This window comes from Lepisma saccharinum, chromosome 13 (assembly GCF_977018435.1).
Source record: "Lepisma saccharinum chromosome 13, izLepSacc3.1, whole genome shotgun sequence".
Lineage (NCBI taxonomy): Eukaryota > Metazoa > Arthropoda > Insecta > Zygentoma > Lepismatidae > Lepisma > Lepisma saccharinum.
The window spans coordinates 24,558,538-24,584,037 of NC_139241.1; the positions used below are offsets into that span (position 1 = coordinate 24,558,538).

Sequence of the window (25,500 nt, forward strand, 5' to 3'; positions counted from 1 at the left end):
GGGGAAAACCCCAAATAACCTCATTACATACACACACATTTTTGGATTATAATTAAAAAAAAAAAAAGAGGTGTCATGGGTCTTTGAAAACCAAATGGTAATCCGTTGGCAATGAATTGTCACATCCCCATTGTTTTCCGGCTTTTAGGAACGGAGCCCACTACCACCTCCTTCCAAGCAGCTGCTCAATTCTAGTCATGATGCTGGATCAATACAGATTAACTTAGAAATCAAAAACAGGAAATCAGGGATGGACACAAATTTTGACTGATACAGATATACAATTTACCAATAAATGAGCAGATAAGAAATTCTGAACGGTGGTTTATATGTTTTCTCTCACATGTATCATTAAATTAGAAAAAGAAATATGACATTATACATTACTGAACAGTTGCCAACTAAACATTAAAAATCTCCAGCGATATGGTAGAGATGGCCTTATATTAGAATGCATTACATGGTTATGTATGATGTTTACAATTGGTTACTTTTAATCCAATCTTGTATTAAAGAGTCATTCCATGTGAAATCACCCAATTTTAAATTAATTGGTTGATTGACCATTTTTTTATATTTTCACCACAGGTGGTCTTGCTAGTGACCTGCTCAAAATTTTTAAAAAAAAAAAAAAAATCTGCCGCCATCTTGTATTTCTACTCATTTTCCATCACTGCGGGAAGCAAAAATGAACGTTTACAAGGGTTTTGAAAAAAGGTTGCTGTGTCATTTCTATTACAGATGGAATGTTCTAGTTTTCACTGCCTGAAAGTAGAGATTCTGGCCTTTCAGAAAATGTATATATATATGTAAGGTAAGAATTTAGTAACTGGGACTTTAATAGGTTTCAATATAGCCATTGTAATGGGAATTTTTGCCAATTTTAAAGCTCTGTAAAATCAAAAGGGGTTGAAACCACAAGATGGAATTCTTTTTGCAAGAACTGAGTGGAAGGCTTTCCAGCCATGGTGAAACAAATCTGGGGTTGTAAGCCCTTCTGTCCGATTTTTAGTTCCGAAATCCGAAAATTTCCAAAATTTGTGAATTTCAAAGTCAAATATCTCTAAAGCGGGACCTGCCAAAAATAAGAAATTTTGACCATGGATACTCCTACTAGTACTTAGTAAAACCTGTGAATTTCATTTTGGGGTTCACACCGATGTTCATGTTACAGGCTGTCAAATATCTCTAAAAATGACATTGTGAAAACAATAATAAATAGGCTTCAAGTGACCTGATTTCCATTATTTTATAATCAAGTAATTTTATAAGGGTAAACAGAAATTAAAATAGATATACTGATTATTTTGTGTTAGGCCAGTTAGGCATATGCATTTCTACCCATTATCACATTGCAACTTTTCTTACAATTGTTTCTAAAATTATATTTCAATCAATATTATTCAGGATATGCTATAAAATAACTATTACACTACCTAAAAATTAACAAAGACATACCTTTGTGTTTCATAATCAACAATCATCTATAAGAGGTAAAAATTTACTATCCTTCGGACACCTCTAATTTTTTCGTTTCGTCAATTTTTGACATTCGTACTTACGTATCTGCTTCGCGAAACATTCCTGAAGGTGTATCAACATTGTTTTGATGAAATTAATTGCAATTTTTCACATTACCAGTACATCTTTCTGATACGCCTTTTCGCTTGCCTGAGACGAACTAACCTAACCACGCACCAATGGTTCGCAATTATTTCCAATTTCTAGATCCTGATACTAACAGGACACCAAATTTTAACTATGTTTCCTAACCTAACAGAACTAACCTATCCACGTGCCAATGGTTCGTGGGGCTAGCTATTCTCCGTCGGAGAATTAATTTTCAACAAACAACATGAATTTCAGCTATGAAACATTCCCACATCACACAAAACACCTTCCCGATGTTCGACAATGCTACAGGAACTTATTACGGTAAGTAGTTTCTTCTGTAAAAATAAATAAATGTGTCCGAAGGATAGTAAACAAGTACCCTATAAGATAACCCATTTCTTCCTATGTGCTTAGTGACAGTTTTGCTTTTTTCTATATAAAGATTAAGGTAGTCTCAATGTGCATGGGCTGACAGGCACAGACAGGCCTGAAGCAGATTCTTGCAAGTTGTGACAAACTAAAACAAGAAGAATTGTAGCCAGCTAATCACTGTGTTGTCAACCTTCAGAGAGTAAACATGTGTTTTGGAAATACTTGCTAGATTTAATAGTTTTTTAAAACATCGTGAGGATAATCATGGAGTACTTTGTAGGCTGTTATGTTGGTGAGAGTTGTGAAAATGATTCCTATGGAAAATCAATCATTAAATAATCCTCACATATAACTGAATCAGAACTTTTTCTTGTGAGGAAAAGAGTTGGACTTGAAGAAATAAACAGCATTTGTACATATCATTATAAGAAGTATATTGAAAAATACCAACATTTGGAAAATCATGTTGTGATCCATTTGCATTCCATAAAAACGTCATTACAAAAAAACTTGAGAGAATTGTGAAAAGTGGCACATGTTAAAACTTACACCAGGAAAGTCTGTCTGTTCATAATACCGTAAAAAACTTGCCAGCAGTAATGAGACTGATGATAGTGGTGAAGGAGCCCCTTTCACAGTTCCTGAGATAGTTGTGGGATCTTTAAACGAAGCAGCTGGAATGTTATGAGTTTCACCTATCAAAATCAGGAAACTTGGTGATAAGAAAAAAACATATTTGGGGGTAAGGCATACAGTGAAAAAGTTTTCTAGTGCAATAAAAGAAGAACTGAGTCACTCGTTTAATGAACAGTTGGAAGACAAAAAGGAGGACAAAGAAAATAATATGCATAGATTACATGTAGCTGCAAAAGATATAGAATATTTAACACAGAGTCTAAAAGAAAGGATTAAAAGTTCCACATCTAAGAGTGAAAGAATTAAAGTCATCAGTGTAGGCCCAAGAGCTGGTCAAAAACAAAAACAGCACTGAAACTTGGTGTGAGAGAGTGTCTGGTGATGAGAACACGAGAACTTGTGGGAAAACATGGAGTCATTCCTGAAGTGAATTTGATAAAACTGGGCAGAAAAGTGCCAAAAGAAACTAAAGACTTGGTAGTAAAATTTTACAACAGTGACGAAGTAAGCAGAATGTGCCCCGGGATGAAAGATACAAAGTCCATTCGTCTGGAGGATGGAAGCAAGGAATTGAAACAGAAAAGACTGTGCATATCTAATTTGAAAGAGCTCTACCAAATGTTTAAATAAGAGCACACTCATCATTAAAAATAGGTTTTTCTAAATTCTGCAAGTTGAGACCTAAGTGGCTGGAGCTAATGGCGCTCATTCTGTGTGTGTGTGTGTCAGTCATCAAAATGTCAACCTGATGGCTTCAGAAGCAAGAATTAATGACTGGAAATCTCTGCTTCAAAAAGTAGTGTGTGATGTAAACAATGAGCTGTGCATGATAGGTGAGTATTCCAATTAAACCTGACACTGTTCCTTTCCAGATTAAAGAAAATACCAAGATATTTTGAGTGTTGAATATACAGTTTTAAAGTACAGTATGCGGAATGAGATACTTGGCTCTTCATCAACGAGTAGGGTTATCTTGAAAAATAAACCCGTCTCTCAATACTATTGGTTTCCAAATAAAAAGCTGTTGCATTTCACTGGCTCAGACAGTATACAAAATTAGCAATATCCCCCAGAAACTAAACGTTGGTTTGTCACCAAATTAATCGAAAATTGTGTGGACTGTCCATGCATTGCCATGAAAAATCGTTGATCTCTAGCTATAAAACTAGCCACAGACACTCCTGCAAGAGAGTATCTTCGAAAGTATCCCTTCCAACCCAAGAAACATGGCAACCACATTACTCAAACTTTCTCAAATAGGTGATTTGATAGAAGACCAGTAAACTAAAATTTTCCACTCTACAGATCTGAAGGAACAAGATTATAAAATTACCTGCCTTCTGCAAGTTTACTTCGTCATGTAGGCCAGCCCTATAACACCTTATATCGGAAACTGCATTAAACAAAAAATATTGAACTTGCAAAAAAAGGATCATGCAGTGATTCTTTCATTTCAAAGTTAGCCCCCTTTATTGCTTTGGTTGTTAGGTTAAGTGGATCAAGTTTACGGCTCTTTGTATCAAAATAATGTCCCTAAAGCCTTTCAACAGCTGACAGTGATATCTATTATCAAGCACCCCTTTGGACGACACATGACATTTTAGCAGTAGTCAGTAAACAAAAGACTAGCTCCTAAATGGGCAACAGTGGACAAGCTATTTTGGGAACAGCCATTTTCATTAATACACAATACATTGTGAAACTCTTAAATTTCATGAAGATGCAAACTTACGGCTCGGGTACCCTTTTCTACACCCTCGATTTTTCGCACATTTCACATATTATCGTTACGAAAATTAGTTCTTCATAACATACGATATTTCGAAATAGCGCGGAAAGTCATTTTTTAAGATCTACGTGCTATAAAACTTACGTTTTTCAATATTTACATTCCTTATGTAACGTCGAAACGGTTTTGCAGCGATTTGATCATGGCGAATCTTGGATTCATGTCACAGGCGCACGTCTGAACATTTTCTTTTTCTTCTTATCTTTGACTTGTGCAATGGGATAATTTGCAATTTTTTCTTGTTATGAATGACTTGTGCAATGGGATAATTTGCGATTTCAATATATTATTTATGTAATTTATTGGCGGATTGGATATTTGAGACATTGACATTGTTTTGTGCGACTTTAGACATTGGAATTGATTTGTGTGACATTGAATTAATACAAAAGGACTAAATATGAGATTGACACACGTTCAACGGATGAAGGACATAGAGGACTTTGTTCGACGAGACATACGGGACATTGTACTTGACTTACAGGGAGATGGTCTGCTGCCCCACGAACCATTGGCGCTAGCCCCACGAACCATTGGCGCGTGGATAGGTTAGTAGGGCCATGCAAAGGTTTCAATAGTGAAAAAGATAGCCCCACGAACCATTGGCGCGTGGATAGGTTAGTAGGGCCACGCAAAGGTTTCAATAGTGAAAAAGATAGCCCCACGAACCATTGGCGCTAGCCCCACGAACCATTGGCACGTGGATAGGTTAGTAGGGCCACGCAAAGGTTTCAATAGTGAAAAAGATAGCCCCACGAACCACTGGCGCTAGCCCCACGAACCATTGGCGCTAGCCCCCACGAACCATTGGCACGTGGATAGGTTAGTAGGGCCACGCAAAAGTTTCAATAGTTAAAAAGATAGCCCCACGAACCATTGGCGCTAGCCCCACGAACCATTGGTGCTAGCCCCACAAACCATTGGAGCTAGCCCCACGAACCATTGGCTAACGTTATACGTTATCTTGTGGAACATCGTGCACATTTCTTTTCGGCAACTGTAGGCCGTTTTCTGAATGACTTGTGGGCTGGGATAATTTGCGACTTCTTATTTTTATCATGGAACGACGGGGTAGGGCAATATTCTGTGGAAAAGGACAAAAAAGACGACTTATTGCATACGACTGACTGCACTTAACGACTTTTAGTTTCAACTTCCACCTGCAATGCCTGGCCTTGGGGAAAAGAGGTAAGTTAACTTCTCAGCTTTACTTTCAGCATTAAATTTGGCTAATTTTTGTTTCTTTATGAGTCAATGCGACAAAAGTGAGAAATAATGTTCGGGGCAGGTGACACCGGCTAATTTTTAATGCCTTGGTAAATGTGCGATAACGCCCGGAAACCTTTCACTCGTAGCCCCAAAAACCATCCACGGATAGCCCCACAAACCATTCACACAAGGTTAGGTTAGGCCTGTTAGGTTAGGTTCCATTAGCACTCAATTCACCCCTAAATTCATCGAAAAAAGAAAGCGCGGCGAACATAGTTAAAAATACGTCCGAACTATTGCAAACGACAAAATCGCCACTTCAAACGGCTGTAGAGTCGTAAATACTTCTTTCCGCGCTCCAATGTTTTTTTATTCAGAAATAGGATCACATAACCTTCATAATGAAAGAAAAAAAAATTCAAAATTCGAGGGTGTAGAATAGGGTACCCGACCCAAACTTACTTCCATAACATTTCAACTTTTCCAAAAGATGTCCTAATGATCATATTAAACTTGTGAAACCATTGAACATTCAGAAAAGTGTTATTATTGTCGAATGTAAACTATTTCTTCGCAAAAGTGAACAAGTTTCTCAAAAATGATTAACAAAAAAAAAAAAATACCACCAAAGATATCATATATTTGGCCAAGATATTAGAAAACTATCCGTGGCCATTAGTTGTTACACTCAGGAAAACTATACCACGTAAATATTAAATCAGTTCAAATTTATATAACAAGTAAATATTACATCGGTTCAAAATTTATGTGCATGTAAGGTTATTGATTATTCCTTAAAAACCTTCAACTTTCCAATCACACTGTCCGTGAATAAAATCATAAAGTTTCTAGCTCCATTTCATTATGCATAAAATAGTTTCCTATTTAGGATTAAGCAGCGGCTTCATGGCACAAGGTAGTATTGCCAAAAGTTCCTAGATCCATATACCAATTACCATATGTTTGTTACAGAACCAGCAATAAATATTGTATATCTTATGTTTCTGCTTCATTGAGAAACACATAAAATACAAAGTTTTACAAAATGTGTACAAAGATGTACAGATTGAATTGGATAAAAATTGGCATGCAACGTGTACTTACTCATCCGCCATGATTTGTCTTCAAGAAAAACAACAGAAACGCGACGACAAGAATATGATGGATAATCGATAGCATGCAATCGATTATATCGATTATTTTCACATATCGATTTGATCTAATGGTCATGTGAATGGGGAGCGGGGGGGGGGGGGAATGAAATGATGTATACAATTCCCACCATCACCTCGATAATTTGTTTTCGTACTAGCAGAGAGCAAGAACTGTGCAGTCAAATATATTTACATGGGGCCCGTTCCGAAAGTCGCACGAGTTTAACGCGTTAAACGAGTTATGGTAACTGGCGGTTCCATAAGTGCTTCGTGCGTTTCGTGAGTTACATTATGCTGTCCCAAAAGTCGCATTCCGTGCGTTTCGTGCAAGAACGAGATTCACCAAACGCACGGGCCAGGATGCTGGTTTGTTCCGTGAAAATCGTCTGCTCCTTGCAGACAAAGCACGTGCTGGTGGATTCAAACTGCACTAGTTCGGAAAATGTATTATAATTTTAACAGATAGCGATATGAAGCAACATGCACAAGATAAGTATGGTTTGACCGTTCTTAGAATGTGATTAAAATGAGTAACAGTGACCATAATAGAGTATATTTTTGCCATAAGGACATTCCTTCCGCTGACGCCATGCGGAAACTTTCTCTAAACAAAACGCTGCGCCTGCGCTTTCGCCTAGAGTGTCCCATAAGTCCGTAAAATAACTGGTTTCACCAGATTCACGAGCCCAGTTATTTTCGTTGAATGCGTTCGTTTCGTTAAGACTTTCGGAACGCACCCATGGTTGTTCTCAGAAAAAAAGGGGGGTATATACCGTCATTATTTTGAGCTTCAACCGTTGGCAACACTGCTCTCCATTCTAAAGCAAATTGTACAGTGGGATCCATGTGTATTACCATGCAAATTGTCAATGACTATTTTCATTAATGTTTCTCTTACATCCTATGTGTTTTTAAGCGATAGATTTTATGTATGCTGGTGCAGGAGTTGTCAACAGCTTGTTTTGAGTTTTCTTTTAATTCTTGAAGATCTTATTGGGTCAAATATAGAGCACGAGCATGGGGATGGAGAATTTGCACCGTAATACGTAATACTCATGGATCCCACTACACGAAAAATCTAAAGGAACAACATTAGGAACAAAACGTTTTAGGAAAAGGAAACGATTCTTTTCTTTGGAAACCGTAACACTTCTTTAGGTATGTGAAATTGTTAATGAATAGTGTATACTAATTTGGGCAATATGAAATTATGTAATGAGTGCGCAAGGAGAAATGAAAATCCGAGTGTATAGGTGTGAGGCTGAAAGTCGTCCTAAAAATGTAAAACACATGTACAGCGGGATTTATTTAAACTCCCGGAAGGCGGGGAGTGAAGCTTCTCCAGATTTAACAAATTGTTTGAAATACAAAAACAATGGGCTGAAGCCGATGTAATAAATCCTCATACCACCTCATATTTCCTTCTATACTGTCATTACTTATTTCCAGAACTTCGATCTAATACTTTCACTCTCTTACATCCTTTGATTTATCGGTACTACTTTACTATACCTGAGACACCTGGGAATCATTTCTTTCGCACTTTTTTACATTGCTAACGTACCATTCTGCATTCCGGAACACTTATTTAGGTGAAATAATTGAATTTGTTAGGAAAGTAATGTATATTTCTTACATTTACGAGTACTTACTGTTCTTGTTTATTTCCACACACAACATGGTGATAGCTTACCGTTGATCGTTCCTTGAGCCAGAAAAAACATTGACGTTAGCCCAAAAATTCACGATAGCCCCACAAACCATCACGGGGACGAGGTATGCCTACTAGGTTAGGTTAGGCCTGTTAGGTTTGGTTCCATTAGCACTCCTTTCGTTCAATTTAGCATATACGGACAATACGAGAGCGTATTGTGCTCTCATGCAGGAAGCAAATGGCGGCAGCAGCAATAGCGCGTCGGAAATAGATTTTCGTAGAAAACCACATGCATTCGCATTAAAATGAATCAAAATTACATTCCCGAACATCAACAACGCTACAGAAAATGATTTGCGTAAGTACTTTCTCCTGTAAATTTGAAGAAATATGTCTCAGGTATAGTAAAGTGTTACCGATTTATCAACTACAGGGTGTCCCGCGAACGGCGAAACTGGGAATTAAGAGTGGCGTTACTTTGTAACCGAAACCTGTGCATACATAAGTCATACACCAAATGTTAGCCCTGTCCAAGTAGATATTTTTAAACATAGAAACAACAAACGGGGTGCAGTGTTGTTCATGCATTGTTGCCAAATGTAAGTGAAAGTGTAAATTTATTTTTCCACAAAGCATGGAAAATTGCATGTCAAACATTCGTACGGAAATTTGGGCGTCAATTTCCACCTTGGGTAGGTGGACTATTTCGCCATCTATAGTTCAGAGAAGAAAACCAATCGTTTTCTGAAATGCCTCGTAAAGGCGTACCGGTCCAAATGGGTGTTTTAAAAAAATATAAGGTACAGTGGCCACACTGTTGATGTTTGAAAGCAACAAAAGGTGTGTTTAGTGATGGTCTATGACATGGAAATAGTGGAAACAGGAAAATAAGAAAATGAAAATTATGGTGAAAAAAGTGTTACTTACCTACTCCTGGCAACCATGCAATTCAGGTAACAGGCAGTGTAGCTTTACAAAAGATGTTGAAAATGACAACCATTTTCCCTGAGGCATTCATCAACACGTTTTATCATGTTGGAAGCAACTTTATGCAAGATTGATTGGTTTATATTGTTAATGGCTGTGCAAATGTTTATTTTTAGATCATCAAGTGTTCTTGGGTTATTAATGTAAACTGTTTGTTTCAAATAACCCCACAGAAAAAAATCTGGAGACGTCAGATCCGGGGAGCGACTGGGCCATAAGTTTCTACTTATAATGTGATCGCCAAAAAACTCTGCCAACATGTCTATAAAGTTTCATTAGACGTGTGACATGTTGCGGAGTCTTGTTGAAACCAACAATCACGTTCATCTCGTTCCAACAGAGAAATAAACTGTGCGATAAGGTCACGATAAACTATTCCGTCAACTGTTGTGTTGAAAAAGAATGGACCGATTATTTTTCTCCGCGAAATCGTGCACCACTCACCGATCTTTTGTGGATGAAGTGATTGTTCATGTAACAAATGGGGATTGTTACTTGACCAGTGTCGAGAATTTTGACTGTTGACATATCCATTTAAGTGGAACCATGCTTCATCCGTGAAAAAAACCTTATCCAAAATATTCACACCACTGTCTCTAATAAAATTTCTAAACGACTGGCAGTATCTTACACGTGCACCTTCCTTCAGTTCTTGCACAGCCTGTACCTTATATGCACGTAGGTGCAATTGTTTTAACGCTCGGTGAGTTGTTGTTTTTTATACACCTGACTGTGCAGCAAGTTTACGAACAGATTTCCTGGGAGATTGTGATATTCTCTGCTCCACATCCTGCAGCACACCTTGTGTCAAAACTGGTGATTGTCTGTGGTAGGGTTTGTCATTCACTGATCCTGTTTCACGAAATCTGGAAACAAGTCTATATATCGTCGAATTTTCTGGAACACTGTTATTCGGATATTTGTCGCGAAACACAGTTTTTACACTAGTGTATGATTGTGAACAAAAATAATGTTCCACAATGAACACCCTCTCTTCCAAAGAGTACTTCATTTCACAGAACAATTCTAATCTTCCCCTACGAACAATGCAAAATGCACGGCTCAAACAGTTCTGAGTACACAACTAACTGATTCTTTTGTTCTCGTTCGGTGGGCGCTCTTATCGCATTGCATGGTTGCCAGGAGTAGGTAAGTAACACTTTTTTCACCATAATTTAATTTTCTTTTTTTCGTGTTTCCAGTATTTCCATGTCATAGACCATCACTAAACACACCTTTTGTTGCCTTCAATCATCAACAGTGTTGCCACTGTACCTCATAATTTTTTTAAAACACCCATTTGGACCGGTACGCCTTTACGAGGCATTTCAGGATTGGCTATACGCGAAAATGGTCGGTTTTCTTCTCTGAACTATAGATGGTGAAATAGTCCACCTACCCAAGGTGGAAATTGAGGTCCAAATTTCCGTACGAATGTTTGACATGCAATTTTCCATGCTTTGTGGAAAAATAAATTTACACTTTCACTTACATTTGGCAACACTGCATGAACAACACTGCACCCCGTTTGTTGTTTCTATGTTTAAAAATATCTACTTGGACAGGGCTAACATTTGGTGTATGACTTATGTATGTACAGGTTTTGGTTACAAAGTAACGCCATTCTTAATTCCCAGTTTCGCCGTTCGTGGGACACCCTGTAGATATTCCATTATATACTCAATGTTCAATCCACTTCAGAGATCTAGGTTTACATGCATTGTACAGAGAAAAATGGCCAATGCATGTAATGATTTACACAGATGGTTCCAAGACTAATAGTGGTGTAGGATGTGCCTATTACATCCCAGAGAAAAATATTTATCAACAATTTAGATTACGTATAGATTCATCTATTTTTACTGCATAAAGTTACGCCCTATACAAAGCCTTACAATATGGAATAAAAAAAGCATGAAAATAATTTACTTGTATTTTAGTTTTCCCCTTAATTGTTGTCCACATAAGAATTAGACAATAGTGAGTTTCTCAATTTCAAATCTTCGCCCCCCCTCCCAACCAATCTATTAATTTTTGAGAAATGAGAATTACACTAACACAGAATATTTACCTAGTATTCTTGATATATGCCCACCTGAAAATATTTCTTTATTTCATTTATTTATTTAGATCTGCGCAGTATTTTGAGGAGAAGGATCGAGAAATTATTCAAACTGGTAAAACAATTTGAAATTATAACTTCACTCTTAATTAATCGTGTTTCCAAAAGCACGTGCATTTAAATAGTGATTGCTGCAAAACACACACACAAACGAAAAGGGGATACGATAGATTTACTAAAATAATGAAAAGTCTGTGTTAGGTGATTGGATATGAATTTCTTGATTTGCATTATTTCATAAGTGAAAAGAATGAACTGAAAATGTAGCTAAGATAATGGTAGTGAATTTTTATTCATGAAGCTCTAAGCTACAGTTTTGTTAATTTTTTCGATGCTATGCTATTCTCCCTTTGAAGAATGTAAACATCTGAATATCATCTCACTATAATTCCACGCCCTTAGCTGAAATTGATCTCCTGGGAGGGAACCACTGTAGTAGGCAACTTTTCTGAGCTCTTACATTACGTAAGACACCGTGTCACACATTAAATGTGCCCTAAACCAAGATGCGGAGACATAAATTAGGGGTGGGTGAAAAATGATAAATATGAATGTTTTTAAACACTTCTATGCTTCACAAGTATTTATATATTGTAAATAGCGTTAAGTTATATATATTTAGCTAATGTGTTCGTGGTCTTTAGCTATGTTATATAAATCGTTGGCAATAATAATAATAGCTCAGTCATTAACGCCATGGATCAAGGAAACGACTTTGCCACCCTTACGTCTGAGACATCTGGTGGTGAAACTTCCGAATTACTAGCAACCACCGACGATAGTTTCGCGAGCGGGTCCAACGCAAGACTGTGACTTATTCCGCGACTGAATATAGTTCCCTGTTTCATTTGCATTTTCCTCCGTCGCTGCAGTTCTTCCTCTACAATTTACCTGTACTTAGTGCAACACACGAAACGTAGATGTACTTTGGCTGTATGTTATGCATTAGAATAGACAAGATGAGAAAGGTTGTTTTATATTTCGATTTAATTTAGCTAAAAAAAATAAAAGATGTAGTTGAATGTTTGCAAACTACTGCAAGGAAGTGTTATGGTGTTCTCTGTGTACAATGTTACCATTTGATTCATTTCCTAAAATATAAGTTAATTACTCTGTATTTTACTTACAAACAGCGAAAAATAGTATATGCTAAAATAAAACTTTCACCCACAAAATACGAAACACGTGCCGACCCTCGTTCAAGCTCCCCTCCCCAAACTTCCGGTACTGTAAATTCCTTCCTCGCAGAACATTCAACCAACACCCTCCGACTGCTTTTGTTTTGATTTTGTCTGTCCCCGACCCCGAGGCAAGGTTGACCACTGAACTGAATGTCTGTAGTGCTAGCCCTTAGCCAGCGACTCAGGTTGGGTTGGAATTTCCTATGTGCGATTGTTTTGGTTTTGGTGATAGCAGGGGTGGAAACTATTCAAGTGGTCAAAATTATTGAACAAAGCAGCAAAAAACCGACCAAATACTGACAAATTACTGACCACTTACTCACTTATTTATTGTAACGAACCAGTCTCGTTACAAATTGTATGGGCTCGGAAACTCCACTACTCCAGTTCCGATTTGCCTATCTGAGCAACTAGTGAACCAAAAACTTCGTCACTTTCCACGGCAAGGAGATGTGCCCTTGCACTTCGCCCCATAACCCCCAACTGAAGTTAATGAAATATCGAATAATAAGATAGTTCATTTCTAAGAGTATGACAATTTTCACAGTTTTTTAAGTGGTGTATTCTGTATGCTATCACTTTTCCTGCTTATAATACCAACACCACTATAACAAAAAGCAATTTTGTTTTAGTATATATATGTGTGTGTGACTTTCGTTCAAGATTCCAACGCCGACCTGGGCATAGGTGATATTCATTTATGTCCTGTAATTTTCGCAAATAATCTTAGTTTTAACCAGTTTTAAGAACTGCAAAAAGTGTTAAATTGTTGCAATCTACACTCCCTTCCATTTTATAAGGGGTGGTCACGGTTTTGACTCACCCTGTATATTGCAATATGTATACTTTACATATGTTTCTTCATTGAAATTCGTCCTACAGGACAACTTCAGTTAGCCAACTTAACGTATAGGGTGTGTCTTACTGAGTTTATGTTTGCGTAGCGCAACTGTAATTGTTGCAAAACTTACCTCAAGTTCTCCAAAAATTAACTTTTGCCCCAAATTTTCTTATTTTCTTCTTCTTCTTATACAAATTGGGCGTGATGGAACCTAAATGTACTTCGTTGGAATCTGAGTTCCATAAGCTTTCCAATGAGGTATCATTTGTGATTCTGGGATGATAGCCCCGTCTAGTTGGCTGCACTTTTAGACTCGCTTTGACTCTCTTTGCACCGAAGCATCTAGTTGGTTGAACGGTGCAACACCGAGTCCTCTAGTTCGTTGATTTCGAGTCAAGTAGTATATTTGGTGTCTGCACCGTCTGCAGTACCTTCCGGACCGGTGCAAGTGTGGTGTATGGTGACGTGGTGCGTGCTAGCTAATCAAATGACCGTTTAAAGAAGCAGACAGGCATTTGTTGAATCTTTTGAACTTGAAAACCGCTTTCCGTCTAGTTGGTTGAACGGAAGACTTCTAGTAGTCTTGGGTTGAACGTCATTTCCTTGCACCACCCTGACACTGGATACACCTGCACTGCACCGAGTGTTAAAAAGTGCAGCCAAGTAGATGGGGCTAATTAGTAGAGGGGTACAAAGGCCGCCAACATGAAGCTCTGCAATTTCCTTCAAATTTTGGCCGGGGTCTAAAGGTTGATACTATAACTGGCATTAATTCTAAACCTGAGGTTGCAGGACAAAAACCAAGTTCAGATTCGTCTTCAGCAGCTCGAAAAAAAATCACTGTCGACCAGTGTTATCATTCATCCTCGTTGTCGCGATTAGTCAAAAGTGGCGTAGAAGCGACGTTAAATAAGAAAAAATATAGTTTTGTCTGAATAAGAAAATTCTCAAAACTATTTCTTTTTTAATCACTGTCAATACAAGTAATTGTGGAACAACTTCTAATTCATCAAATTATTCTAACGCTGGCGCCTTTCCTTTCCCGTATAATCAAGGGTCCCGGGTTCGGATTTGGTGAGATGTAAAAGTGGATGTAAAAGAAAAACAGTTGTTTCATCCTTGCATTTGTCTTGGAATCTTGTGTCTGCCCATAATCTTCTCAATATTACATCCTGTCGTATCTTTACGGCATATTTTGTGACCCTCCCAGGAAAATTTTATGCATCCACCTATGCTTGCAGTCAGTCTATTTCGTATCTCCTTTGTCTACAATTATTTTTGTAGGATACCGTACATAAGCAGTACGGATTTCGTGAGAATACGTAAACTATCATTTGTGAAATTATTCAAGGGAAGCATCTAGGTGAAAGAAAATAATTTTACACAATAATAGAATATGCAGCTTATCGTGCAATCAAAACAATAATTATTCGCACATTTTGTAGAAACCCTTTCCCAATGGACAGACGTAACGGTTTCCAAAAAGAGGAAATGTTTCTGGTTGTATCGCCTAATCACTGGGATCTGTTGTATCGTAAATAAACACACCGTTGTGTCATTCCGAAAAGTTGACCTTGACCACTCTCAAGTGAAGTGACAAACATTTGGAGCTCGCTCCTACCGAGGGACGGAAGAACCATAGCGGTATCCCTCCCTCAGGCAATTTCTAGGCTTCAGACCAGCAAGGTTTTCTACGACCCATGAATTTGCGGACAAAATTGTTCGCGTGACGACTGCGCAGTTTTAAATTATCTACATTACAGGAAGTAATATAAATACATATTTACATTTATCTATATTGTTTTTGTTATTCTCGCCAAATTTTGAAGTTAATTGCTCGCCTCGTGTTTCTTTTCCCTGACCTGATAGAGACAATCTTCTCAATTTTTTGGCGATTGTGTTGGTTGACAGCACTCGACGAACGTGAAGCTGCACAACTCAAATATCCCTCCGCCTCCTGGAAGTTCCAGGAGTAATGGTAGGTGGCAGCACAATATGCTGCGAAAAAAAATACGCTGCAGACTTCGAATATTATAGTAATTGCATAATAATACGCAAAGTTCCCAGTGACAAGTATACATCAATCGCATCATAAATGTTTCCTCTAGTGAACTATTATGTTGGATTTATAATATTCTTCTTGTGAAATAAGAAAATTAAGTGGAAAGGCATGTCAGCTGCATTTTGTCAGTTTTTGATTATTTTGCTCTCAATATAATTATAAAATTTATGCTTCGAAGTATTAGAACACAGGGGACGGTTACGAAGAACAAGGCCCTACAAGCAGATGGTCGAAGTTCCATTTCAGAGCAACGCAATTATGGTAACAATTTACCATGTAAATGAATGGGACGAATTTTCAAGATGGCGGCCGTAGTCCATCCCGTTAAGGCATCTGACTACCATGCGAGAGACCCGAGTTCGATCCCAGCGGTGGAGAACCGGGATTTATTCCACCTGTTCAATCGGCTCTGGCACTTACCTAGCATCGTATAAAGTGGACACCTGGAGGAAACTCTGGGAGGTAAAGGTGGCCAGCGGCGTGGTGCTGTTCACATCACCCACACCTTAGCCCTGGATCAAGAAAGTGTGGGGCCCTAACTCCACACTCCCTGTACGCTAATAAATATAATACAAAGATAGTTTATTAGTTATAATGATATCTATTATTGTTATTAATATTACCTCATTACATTTTATGTCACGGACTCACCACCTCTAATAAAATTTATGACTACTCCCATGCACGACTCCCATGCACGCCAAACGTATGAGCTAACATTTTGTTACAGTACGTCTAAAGTCTGCCATCGTGAAACACTGCAACTGATTTCTCTCATTCACAATACGCAACTGACCATTTGAAGTATCTAGCAGCTATGACAATTTCTGCTCGTCTTAGTGTTATCGTGTTCGTAAAATTAACGCTCCTCACCAAAAATTCTTAATTCGAGCATGAATCAAAATCAACACATTATTACTTTTTTTAATTTAGCTCTACGATGGTGAAGATTCGTTGCTAGAGAAAGCTGTTTCCATATTAGTTCTCAGCAATAAACTTACTGTCAAGTGTAGATAAACAGTTGCCTACATTACAATATCAAAGTGCAAATATTGTCCATGGAGACTTGCGCATCGTGTTGATCACAATGTAATCAAATATTTTTTTGTATTTCGCCTCTAGCAAAGTTGCTGCGGCTGTTGGATTATGTTATTGTAGATGGGTTTTGATTATACACACGTTTAATGTATATTTTCCCAACTGTTTTAACTATTTATAATAAAATATACGGGTTAAATAATGGAATTTGACATGCGGTTCACATGTTGCAGCTAGGTCCTCCCCAGTGTAGCAAAACGAAGGGGCTCCGACGTCTAGCCTCGATTAGCCTATTTGTGCACAAAGTGGACTTGAAACTAGGTTTGTCAACCCTCTCAGAATGACCGAGAGTCTCCTGGAACCGAACTCACTCTCCTGATCTCCAGGACAAATTTTGTTTTCTCCCGGCATGACAAGATTCAGTATTATTACATTTTCATCATTATAATTTTTCTTTTTTTCAATTGGTATGCACTAACAGAGTAAAGAGACTTCTTATTGCAAAAGAAACAATTAAACTTCAAAATGTTATTTCGAAGATTCATGAAAAATTAGTCCTTATTTATCTGAGTGAGATGAGGAAGAGATAGAAAATTTAAACATATTGTTGCCCCAAAGCGTTTACACCATAGGTGCCGAAAACTAAGAGAAAGGCATTGTCTCGAGACTTCCTTATTTCCCTGCACACAATTTTGGTTCATTATTCAGATTTAGTTCGTTATGGCACAGTGTGGTTATCAGTGTTATGTTCTTGTCATTACCAGTTTCAGATCGTGAGAAAATAAAATAAAGTATTACTACACTGCAATTCAATAATGCGTGGAATAGTTGTTTTTTTTCGATTGGTTAAAAGAGTCAGTTTGAAAGGGAATGTAGAGGCCCTATATGTGTAAGACTGTAGAGTATATTAATTGTGGTTGCTCTGTTGCTTTGATAAAATTTTGTATTCCCAATAAAACAGGTTGCAAAATCCTGGGCAACAGTTTCAAATGTCGGAGACACATTTCTTCAATTTTACTCAAGAAACTACTTACGGAAATGTGTTTCTCCAAGGGTTCCAATGTTCGTCGAGGTATTTTCTTTCATCATGGAATATATTTGACCAGGAAATCATGTACTTTTGAAGAGAAATATCTCACCGACGCACAATTGCCATTGCTTTCATTTGCCTGCCCTACGACAACCGGATGCTGTGTACGTTTGATGACTTAAGCTGCTGTCAGTGTTTCAACCCCCCTTTTTTTACTATGCTTGCCTAAAGTAACCAAACCTAACCTAAACTTATCGGAAATGGTTCGTGGGGCTATCCGTGAATGGTTCATGGGGCTATTGGTCAGCTACAATGCATAATGGTTCGTGGGTCTATCCGTGAATGGTTTGTGGGGCTATCCGTGTATGGTACGTGGGGTTATCCGTCAGCTACCCGTGCGTAATGTATAATTTCCACCAGCGATGAACACGATAGTAGGTATTTTTCAGTGAAGAAGGTTAAAACACTGCATACCCACAACATGAGTCAAGATGTGCCCGCCATAACGAGTGTTACGGAAGCAAAGAAAGGAATAAAAAAAAAGCACTCAGAATGTGAAAAATTGAGTTTCTTTTTATGTAAAAAGCATAATGGCACCTTGAACTATGTTCCGCAATACACAATTGGTAAGTATGAACCATGCGAAAAACAAAATATCCGATTTTAATGTGTCTCCGATCTATGAAACTGTTACCAAATAAAAAAAGTAAAAAAAAAAAAAAGTACAGTGCTGCCCTGTGCATAGCACCACGCCATGAAGGCGCATAGGGGGTGTGGGGGTAACGCCCCACACTTTTTTGATCCGGTCGTGAGTGGGGGTGATGTGATCAGCATCATGCCCCTGACCGCCTTTACCCCCCAGGGTTTCCCCCAGGTACCCATGTTATTCGACGCTGGGTGGGCACCGGGGCCGCTTCCATCGTTAGAAAAGTTCCCGGATTTGAACCGGCTGGGGATCGAACCCAGGACCTTTAGCATGGTAGTCGGACGCGTTACCAAATATTTTTCTAAAATATTTTTTTAAAAAACATTTTTAACTATGCCTTACATAACCTTGCCATGCATGGTTCATGGGGCTATTTATGAAAGGTTCGTGGGGCTATCCGAGCATGGTTCGTGGGGTTTTTGAACCTGAAAAAAATATTTTTCTAATTTTAAAACAGAATTTTAACTATGTTTGTCTTACGTAACCTAATCTTGCCGTGCATGGTTCATGGGGCTATTTATGAATGGTTCGTGGAGTTTTCGAACCTGAAAAAAATATTTTTCTAATTTTAAAAAAACAATTTTAACTGTTTGGCTTACCTAACCTAACTTAACCTTGCCATGCATGGTTCGTGTAGCTTTCGAACCTGGAAAAAAATACAAAATGAGTAACAGGTAAGTAGGTATTTTTCTATGAACAAGGTTGCAACACTGCATAACCACTGATCATGGACAACGCTAGTCAAGAGTTTCTCCAAGCTTTCCAACGTTCGTGGAGGTATTTTCTTTCATCGTGGAATCTATTTGACCTGCAAATCATATATTTTTCAAGAGAAATATCCCACCAATGCACAATTGCATGCTTCCCATACGTGAACTGCATGCTCCGCACTAGGGTGTTTCATTTTGTAAGGCAAAAAATAAAATTTGAAATTTTTGCAGACTTTGCTTATGCCCCGAGTCTCAGTGATGTAAATGATATATATACCAAATTTCAAGTAGATTGGATAATATTTAGAGGTTGCACACTTTGATCAGTTTTGTAAAAGTAAGCAAAAAATACGATTTTTCAAAGTTAATTACTTTTATTGAGAAAACTAGAAATCACAAACTTAAAATAATATTAAAACCAGATACTTAGATTAATAGGTAGTATGATAGGCAAAACATGTGTTATATTAATGAACTTTGAATGATCCAATCCCTTCTTTTGTTTGCTTGGCGACGACTTTTCTGTGGTGCTCGACTACCCTCAACAAGAATTGTTTTTCTTGTTGGTCCCTGACCGATTCGTTAAACTTTTTTATCAGAGCAATTCCTCTTTCTGCGGTATCATTGACCACCTTAAGAGCATTCACATGGCTTCTTAGAGAATCACTGCAGTATTCTGTCACGTCGTGGATCCCAAACAATTCAAAGAACGTCTTTGTTTTATTAGTAACGAACTGGCTCAGGTCTTTTCCTTCAAAAACTAGGTTTTTACCCTCTAATAGTTTCATTTCCTTTTTCTTTGCAGGTTTGGTTTCTAAATTTTTAGTCATATTTTCGTTATCAGCTTGAGTATGTGACCGATTACTGTGGGTCACGTACGATAACGCACACGTAGGACGAAAGGGTGATTTGAAGGAACAGGAATAGTGCGTAGGAAGAGTGTTGGATTACAGTGAACGTGTTTTGCATAGTGGCGCAATAGAAGCTGTCGCTAGGCAGTTAAGAGCTTGAATGCTATTGGCATAACATGGCATAGTGTGATTATGCAAAGACCAATCACAGACTTAGAGTTGCAATGGGGTGAGTGGTGCAAAATGAACGAGAACAGCGCGGTGGGTAACAGAAAAGGAGTAACATTAACTTTCTCGGCGCGAAAAGATTTCCTCGGTTTGGAGTAGTGCCGTCGGACTTCGCGTTGCGAGTTTCCCGCGATTGTTAAAACTTGATACGAGCGTCGCTAAAATATTTTTTTAAATCCCTCATCACATTCTCTGGCACAAGAACAGCATTAGAAGAAAAGTTGATATCACGGTTTTGTAAAATGTAGTGACTATTGGATTTTAAGGTGTATTTTTTCCAATACAAGGTAAAATTAGATATCAGTGGTTTATTTCTTGTTTCACAAATTAGCTAACTTAAGACTTACGAGTGACTGGTCGGTCTGGTACAGTCATGTTCAAAAAATCTGTCGCATGGATTTTTTCTAAGTCCAACGTCTTACGAAATTATGTTGGTAGCTCTGAAACAAGGAAGTGTTGTGAAATATACGATCCTCCAATCAGAGTGAAGTTCGATTCTGAGGAGCAGGAGGCGTGACTCACGGTCTTGTCCACAGGAAGTTCAACCAATGCAGCATTTCCAAATATGAGATAAAGTCCCCATTGGTTAAATATTGTTTCAATAATGCGAATCGGCAGAAAGATTGCGCAAAAGTTTACTTTGTCGTTTTAATGCTTTTAATCGTTTCAAATTAGTATTAAATTGTCCCAATTATAGTTCATGAGCTTAATATAATGTATTCATGTATGTGTTTGACAATCATATATCACTCATTAGAACAATTTTCACATTGTTTTCACTACGTGAGATGGCATTTCATTTACATTTACGATAAAATAGTGGTTTGGGTGTAATAACAGTTTTCATTAATTAATTTAGAGATGCATTTTTATTTGTTGAGTTAATGATTGTTAATTCGTTATTTCTCGCGAAAAGAGGGAACCACAGCTGAAAGAAAATACACAACTTGTATTATTGAGGTCAAGAGTTTGTTTTAACATCACTTGTTGCACACATAGGCTCAGTGGCGTACGCAAGGGGTGGGTTACCGGGTTTAACCCCCCCCCTTGAGCTTTTGAAATATTATGGAAAATGCTGTAGAAAAAATTAAAAATGGCTAATTTATCACAGTCAAAGATCTGCGACAGTAATAATAATAATAATAATAATAATTATAATAATAATAATAATTTGAATTATTATTCCCACGAAGAAAAACTTAACATTCCAAACACAATCTAAGCGGCCGCAAAGTTCAATTTTGCATATTTTTTTTTTGCAAAAAGTCGCGCGTTCGCGCAGTGACTCGCGAGAATTGTGAAAATTCCTTGCTTCGTGGCAGTGTGCCGACCTTATTGCAAACGTTCTTCCCGATTTCACATCCCCTTGTGAACTCTCAAGTGATGCTGAGTCTATGTTGAAGAAGTGCTTTGTGAATCACCTATAGAAGTGATAAATGTGTTGGAATTTCTATAAACTTACTTTTCAACGAAAACATAGACTCAGTGGAATTTAGCAACATGTATTCTCGCACTTCATCATTATCCTGGGCGAGTTCCATAGGTAAAAGTAATGTAAATTCCCCCGTGCCATGAAGGCACACGTAGTGGTGTGGTGGGCCCCAAAGATTCTCGATCTCTAACTATTTTGCAGGTGATGTGATCAGTACCATGCTCCGGCAGCCTTCATCCCCCAGGGTTGCTCGCAGGTACCCATTGCTATGAGGCTGGGTGCGGAGACAAGGCTGGATAAATTCCAACCAATTCCGGGAATTGAACCTGGATCTCCCACGAAGTTGTCAGACTAGACCAGCGCGGCTCCTTGAATGAGTTTCATATTTCGATTATATCAATAAATTTAATATATTTGCTTGTTTTTATGGATTTTCTTCACACTTAAAATGTCTCACTTATCATATACAAATAACCGTTGACTAGACAATTATTTTGTAACAAAGAAACAAAAGAAATGTAATTTTGTTCTATTTCTTTCATAAATAGCAGCTGCATTAGTAGTAATTATTAGTATTAATTAAACTAATTAATTAATTATAAGAATTATTAATTTATTTATTATTATTATTAATTAATTAATTAAAGTATAATAAAACAATGGAAATGTGAATTTGTAGAAAGTTTTCGAAATAACACCCCCCTTGATGAAATCCTGCGTACGCTACTGCATAGGCTAATCACGACTCGGGATACATTTAAATTGGAATCTGAAACATTATGCGACCTGACTGGAACTCGGAAAAGGACACACCGATTACAAGACGTCGATACATTAAAACTTGGTCTGGCGAACGCCAATAATAATGAGGGGTTGTGGGAGTGGGAGAGGGGTGACGGAAAGTAGAAAATAAATAGTATTTTGGGGGGTATTTAATGTTATATTTATACACATACAAACCTAAGAAAATATTTATTTTGATACATGTGTGTGGTGTGTGGGGAAGGGGGAAAAGAGAGGGACAGAAACATATTGGGAGAGATGGGACGAAGAGGTTATTGTGGAAAATGTTTTATTTGACGTTCAGTAATAAAAACAATCAAATCAATGATGATTATCTTATAAATACCATATTTATGTAAATTTGTTTTAAAAATGGGGGCGGGGAGATGTTTGTTTTACGTTCAGTGCAAGATAACAATTGGAGACACATAGTGATTCGTATTTCACTTTAAACTGTAGGTCCAGGCCCCATTAGCCTATCTGTGTATAACGTGGATTTAGAATTCAGTAGAAAATAACGTCGATCTAGTATTTTGGATTTTAGATGCGTTGAGACCACTAAAATTTCCAATTCTTATAATAAGAAACCTGTCCTCATATTACCATTTTGAAACAGAGAGAGTTAATTGTATAATCTTTCGTTGTTAGTTTCAAAGAAGACTAATTCAAATAGTAACAATGGGAACGAATAAAGCTTACGAAAAGTTTTTGCCACCGTGGGGATTTGAACCTACGACCATTAGAGTGACAACCCAGTGCGATAACCACTACCCCACGAGTTCGTTCCTTCTTACGGCATGATTATGAGTTAAGACCAATAAGTTCAATATGCATTAGAAATATAATCCCCACCCGCCTCTTTAGAAACAACACACCCAAACGCTCCTTTGTAGCAAATGAAATAAAGGTGGTATGAATGTCACAAAACATTTAAGCAAAATCTACTATATTTACGACGCAATCGTTTTACATGGAGAGGCTACAGATTCGAGAATTGAGGTTGTGACGTGGCTTCTTGTAGTGGTACGGTAGATATTCGTATGGCAAGGTTCCACCGTGCACTACATTGGTTCATTTGTAGTGACGTGCTCAGGAATTTGTAAAGAGGTATGTGAATATAAAAATGTGTTAATGCTAATTTTTTAAACATTGAACTCATAATTTAATATCTCTCTGTCCATCTCATTATCCTACTTAGGAACTAATTAGTATTGCAGGAGTCATACTGAAAAGATATCTTACGTGACAATGACGAGAAATTAGATTTACGGAAGGAATAGTTTTCATATTTTAAAACCTCGAAGGGTCATGGGCTATCTCCCGACTGTCAGTCTCCCTTCCACAATCCTACCTAGTTATCTTCAACTGGCAACGAGGTCAGCACGTCGAACCCTCAGCCGTTATAGAAGATATCTGAAACCAGGTTACACCAGTCACTCGTAGCTCCCCAATTTCCTCACGATGGTGGTTGTCACTGGTCTTATACAGATAACAGGCCGAGAACCCAGGACGACTCGAATCCATGCCGTCCCGCTGCAGTCGGAATCCAAAGCACAGAGTCTTAGACCGCACCGTTACAGAGGAGGAGAGTTTTCATATTTTGTTTCTTATAAATGTCGACAATACATTAAATATATTACGCACCAAAAATTAGTGTAAAAAAATAGTCGGTTCTATAAGAGATTCGAACCTTCGATCTTCACTCAACTAGGCCGCTATTTTTTTAACAATTTCCCATTTTCTCACTCAATAACCTTCTGCTACGCCCCTTGGGGGTGCATATTAAAATGTTATTTACCACGGCTACAGATATCTTAATCTCAGAGGGATAGGTTCCTTTTTCGAGAATTCCGAATAAAAAAGCATTTTATAGCCAAGAGGATATAGTAAAATGCGGATCTATATTCTGATAATCAATACAAAATTACAGAGAATATATATATATATATATATATATATAATCGAAAAGATATTCTTTTCTTGTATCTATTTCTTCTATAGGAAAAAGCTTCTTCTTTTTTTATTGTCAAAAGGCTTCTTCTTCTTTTATCATCAAAAAACTTCTTATTTGATCATCGAAAAGGCATCTTCTCCTTTTATCATCAAAAGGCTTCTTCTTATTTTAAAAGGCTTCTTCTTCTTTTATTATTATTATTTCTTCTATATACAAGAAGTCCAATTGTGTTGTCTAGCTTCCTTTTCTTTATGCCTTATATATGTTTTCTTTCCTTTCCCCGTGGGTCTTTATCATTACTTCCCTGGCAATTCTCATAACTACATTTACTAGATGGCGGTAAGTCTATGACCTTCGGATGATAGTTATTTTCTTCTTTTGAAATGTCATATCGTAAACCCAATGGATCATTACTTATAACTGGAGGTTGAATAGTTTCCCCACCCTCTTGTCTTCTTCGTTTTAAAACATATTCCTTTACTCTCTTTCCTGCTCGCTTCCCCCGCTTCTTTGGCATTACCAAGCTATATTTATATAAAGGAGTAGGGTCGACTAAAATGACACTAGCGCCACCTCCTGTGTAACGACCAAAGGGGAATAACCAGGATCGCTAATAACAAGTGCTGCCAATGGCCCAGTGCGACTAATAAGGAGCGCAACCGTAAAGTGCTTCGGGGCGTCTAATTTGACAACAGCGCCACCGGGGACAAACAACCAAAATACTGAGAGATAAATAAGAAAAATAAGAGAGATGGATTTCTGAATTCGTTCGCTTACTTAATAACTTTCCTAAACGTTTCATATGCGGCCATATTCTTAATTATTTTAATTTACTATATACAACATTCTATTTATTTCTTTTATAGTATTTGAACTCTTCTTTTATATATTTCTCAATTTAGTATAATATATACAAGGGTTGGATAAAAAGTAATGGCAACACTGCTGTCCCGTGAAAGGGGTGAGTCCCAGCGCCACAAGCGTTTCGTGGCTGATAAAGGAATGTCAGACGAGGAAGTATAGTGAGTGGGAGCGATTGTATGGTATTCAGTCAAAAACAGCAGTGCTCTGAAGCAGAGGACGAGAGTGCAAGCGCCCTAACAATATGTTTAGGCAAGAAGAACAACGTCTCTCAGGCAGACGGTCA

General features: G+C 37.7%; 2 protein-coding genes across 3 annotated transcripts in view; one reads left to right on the top strand and one right to left on the bottom strand.

The window, feature by feature from the left end:
• The window catches only part of RpL7 (ribosomal protein L7), a 52,659-nt gene extending 45,848 nt beyond the window's left edge, over positions 1–6,811 (bottom strand). Inside the window, exon 1 of the mRNA XM_083133469.1 lies at positions 6,725–6,811. Within this exon, the coding sequence (XP_082989595.1) occupies positions 6,725–6,735 (11 nt within the window). The 5' untranslated portion in view covers positions 6,736–6,811. The remainder of the gene's footprint in view (positions 1–6,724) is intronic.
• Positions 6,812–7,652: 841 nt separating this feature from the next.
• LOC145997208 (putative enoyl-CoA hydratase) overlaps positions 7,653–25,500 on the top strand; it is a 103,831-nt gene continuing 85,983 nt past the window's right edge. For both annotated transcript variants that reach the window (XR_014442874.1, XM_083133962.1), the window contains exon 1: positions 7,653–7,932. The gene's annotated coding sequence lies outside the window, so the exon portion shown is untranslated. The remainder of the gene's footprint in view (positions 7,933–25,500) is intronic.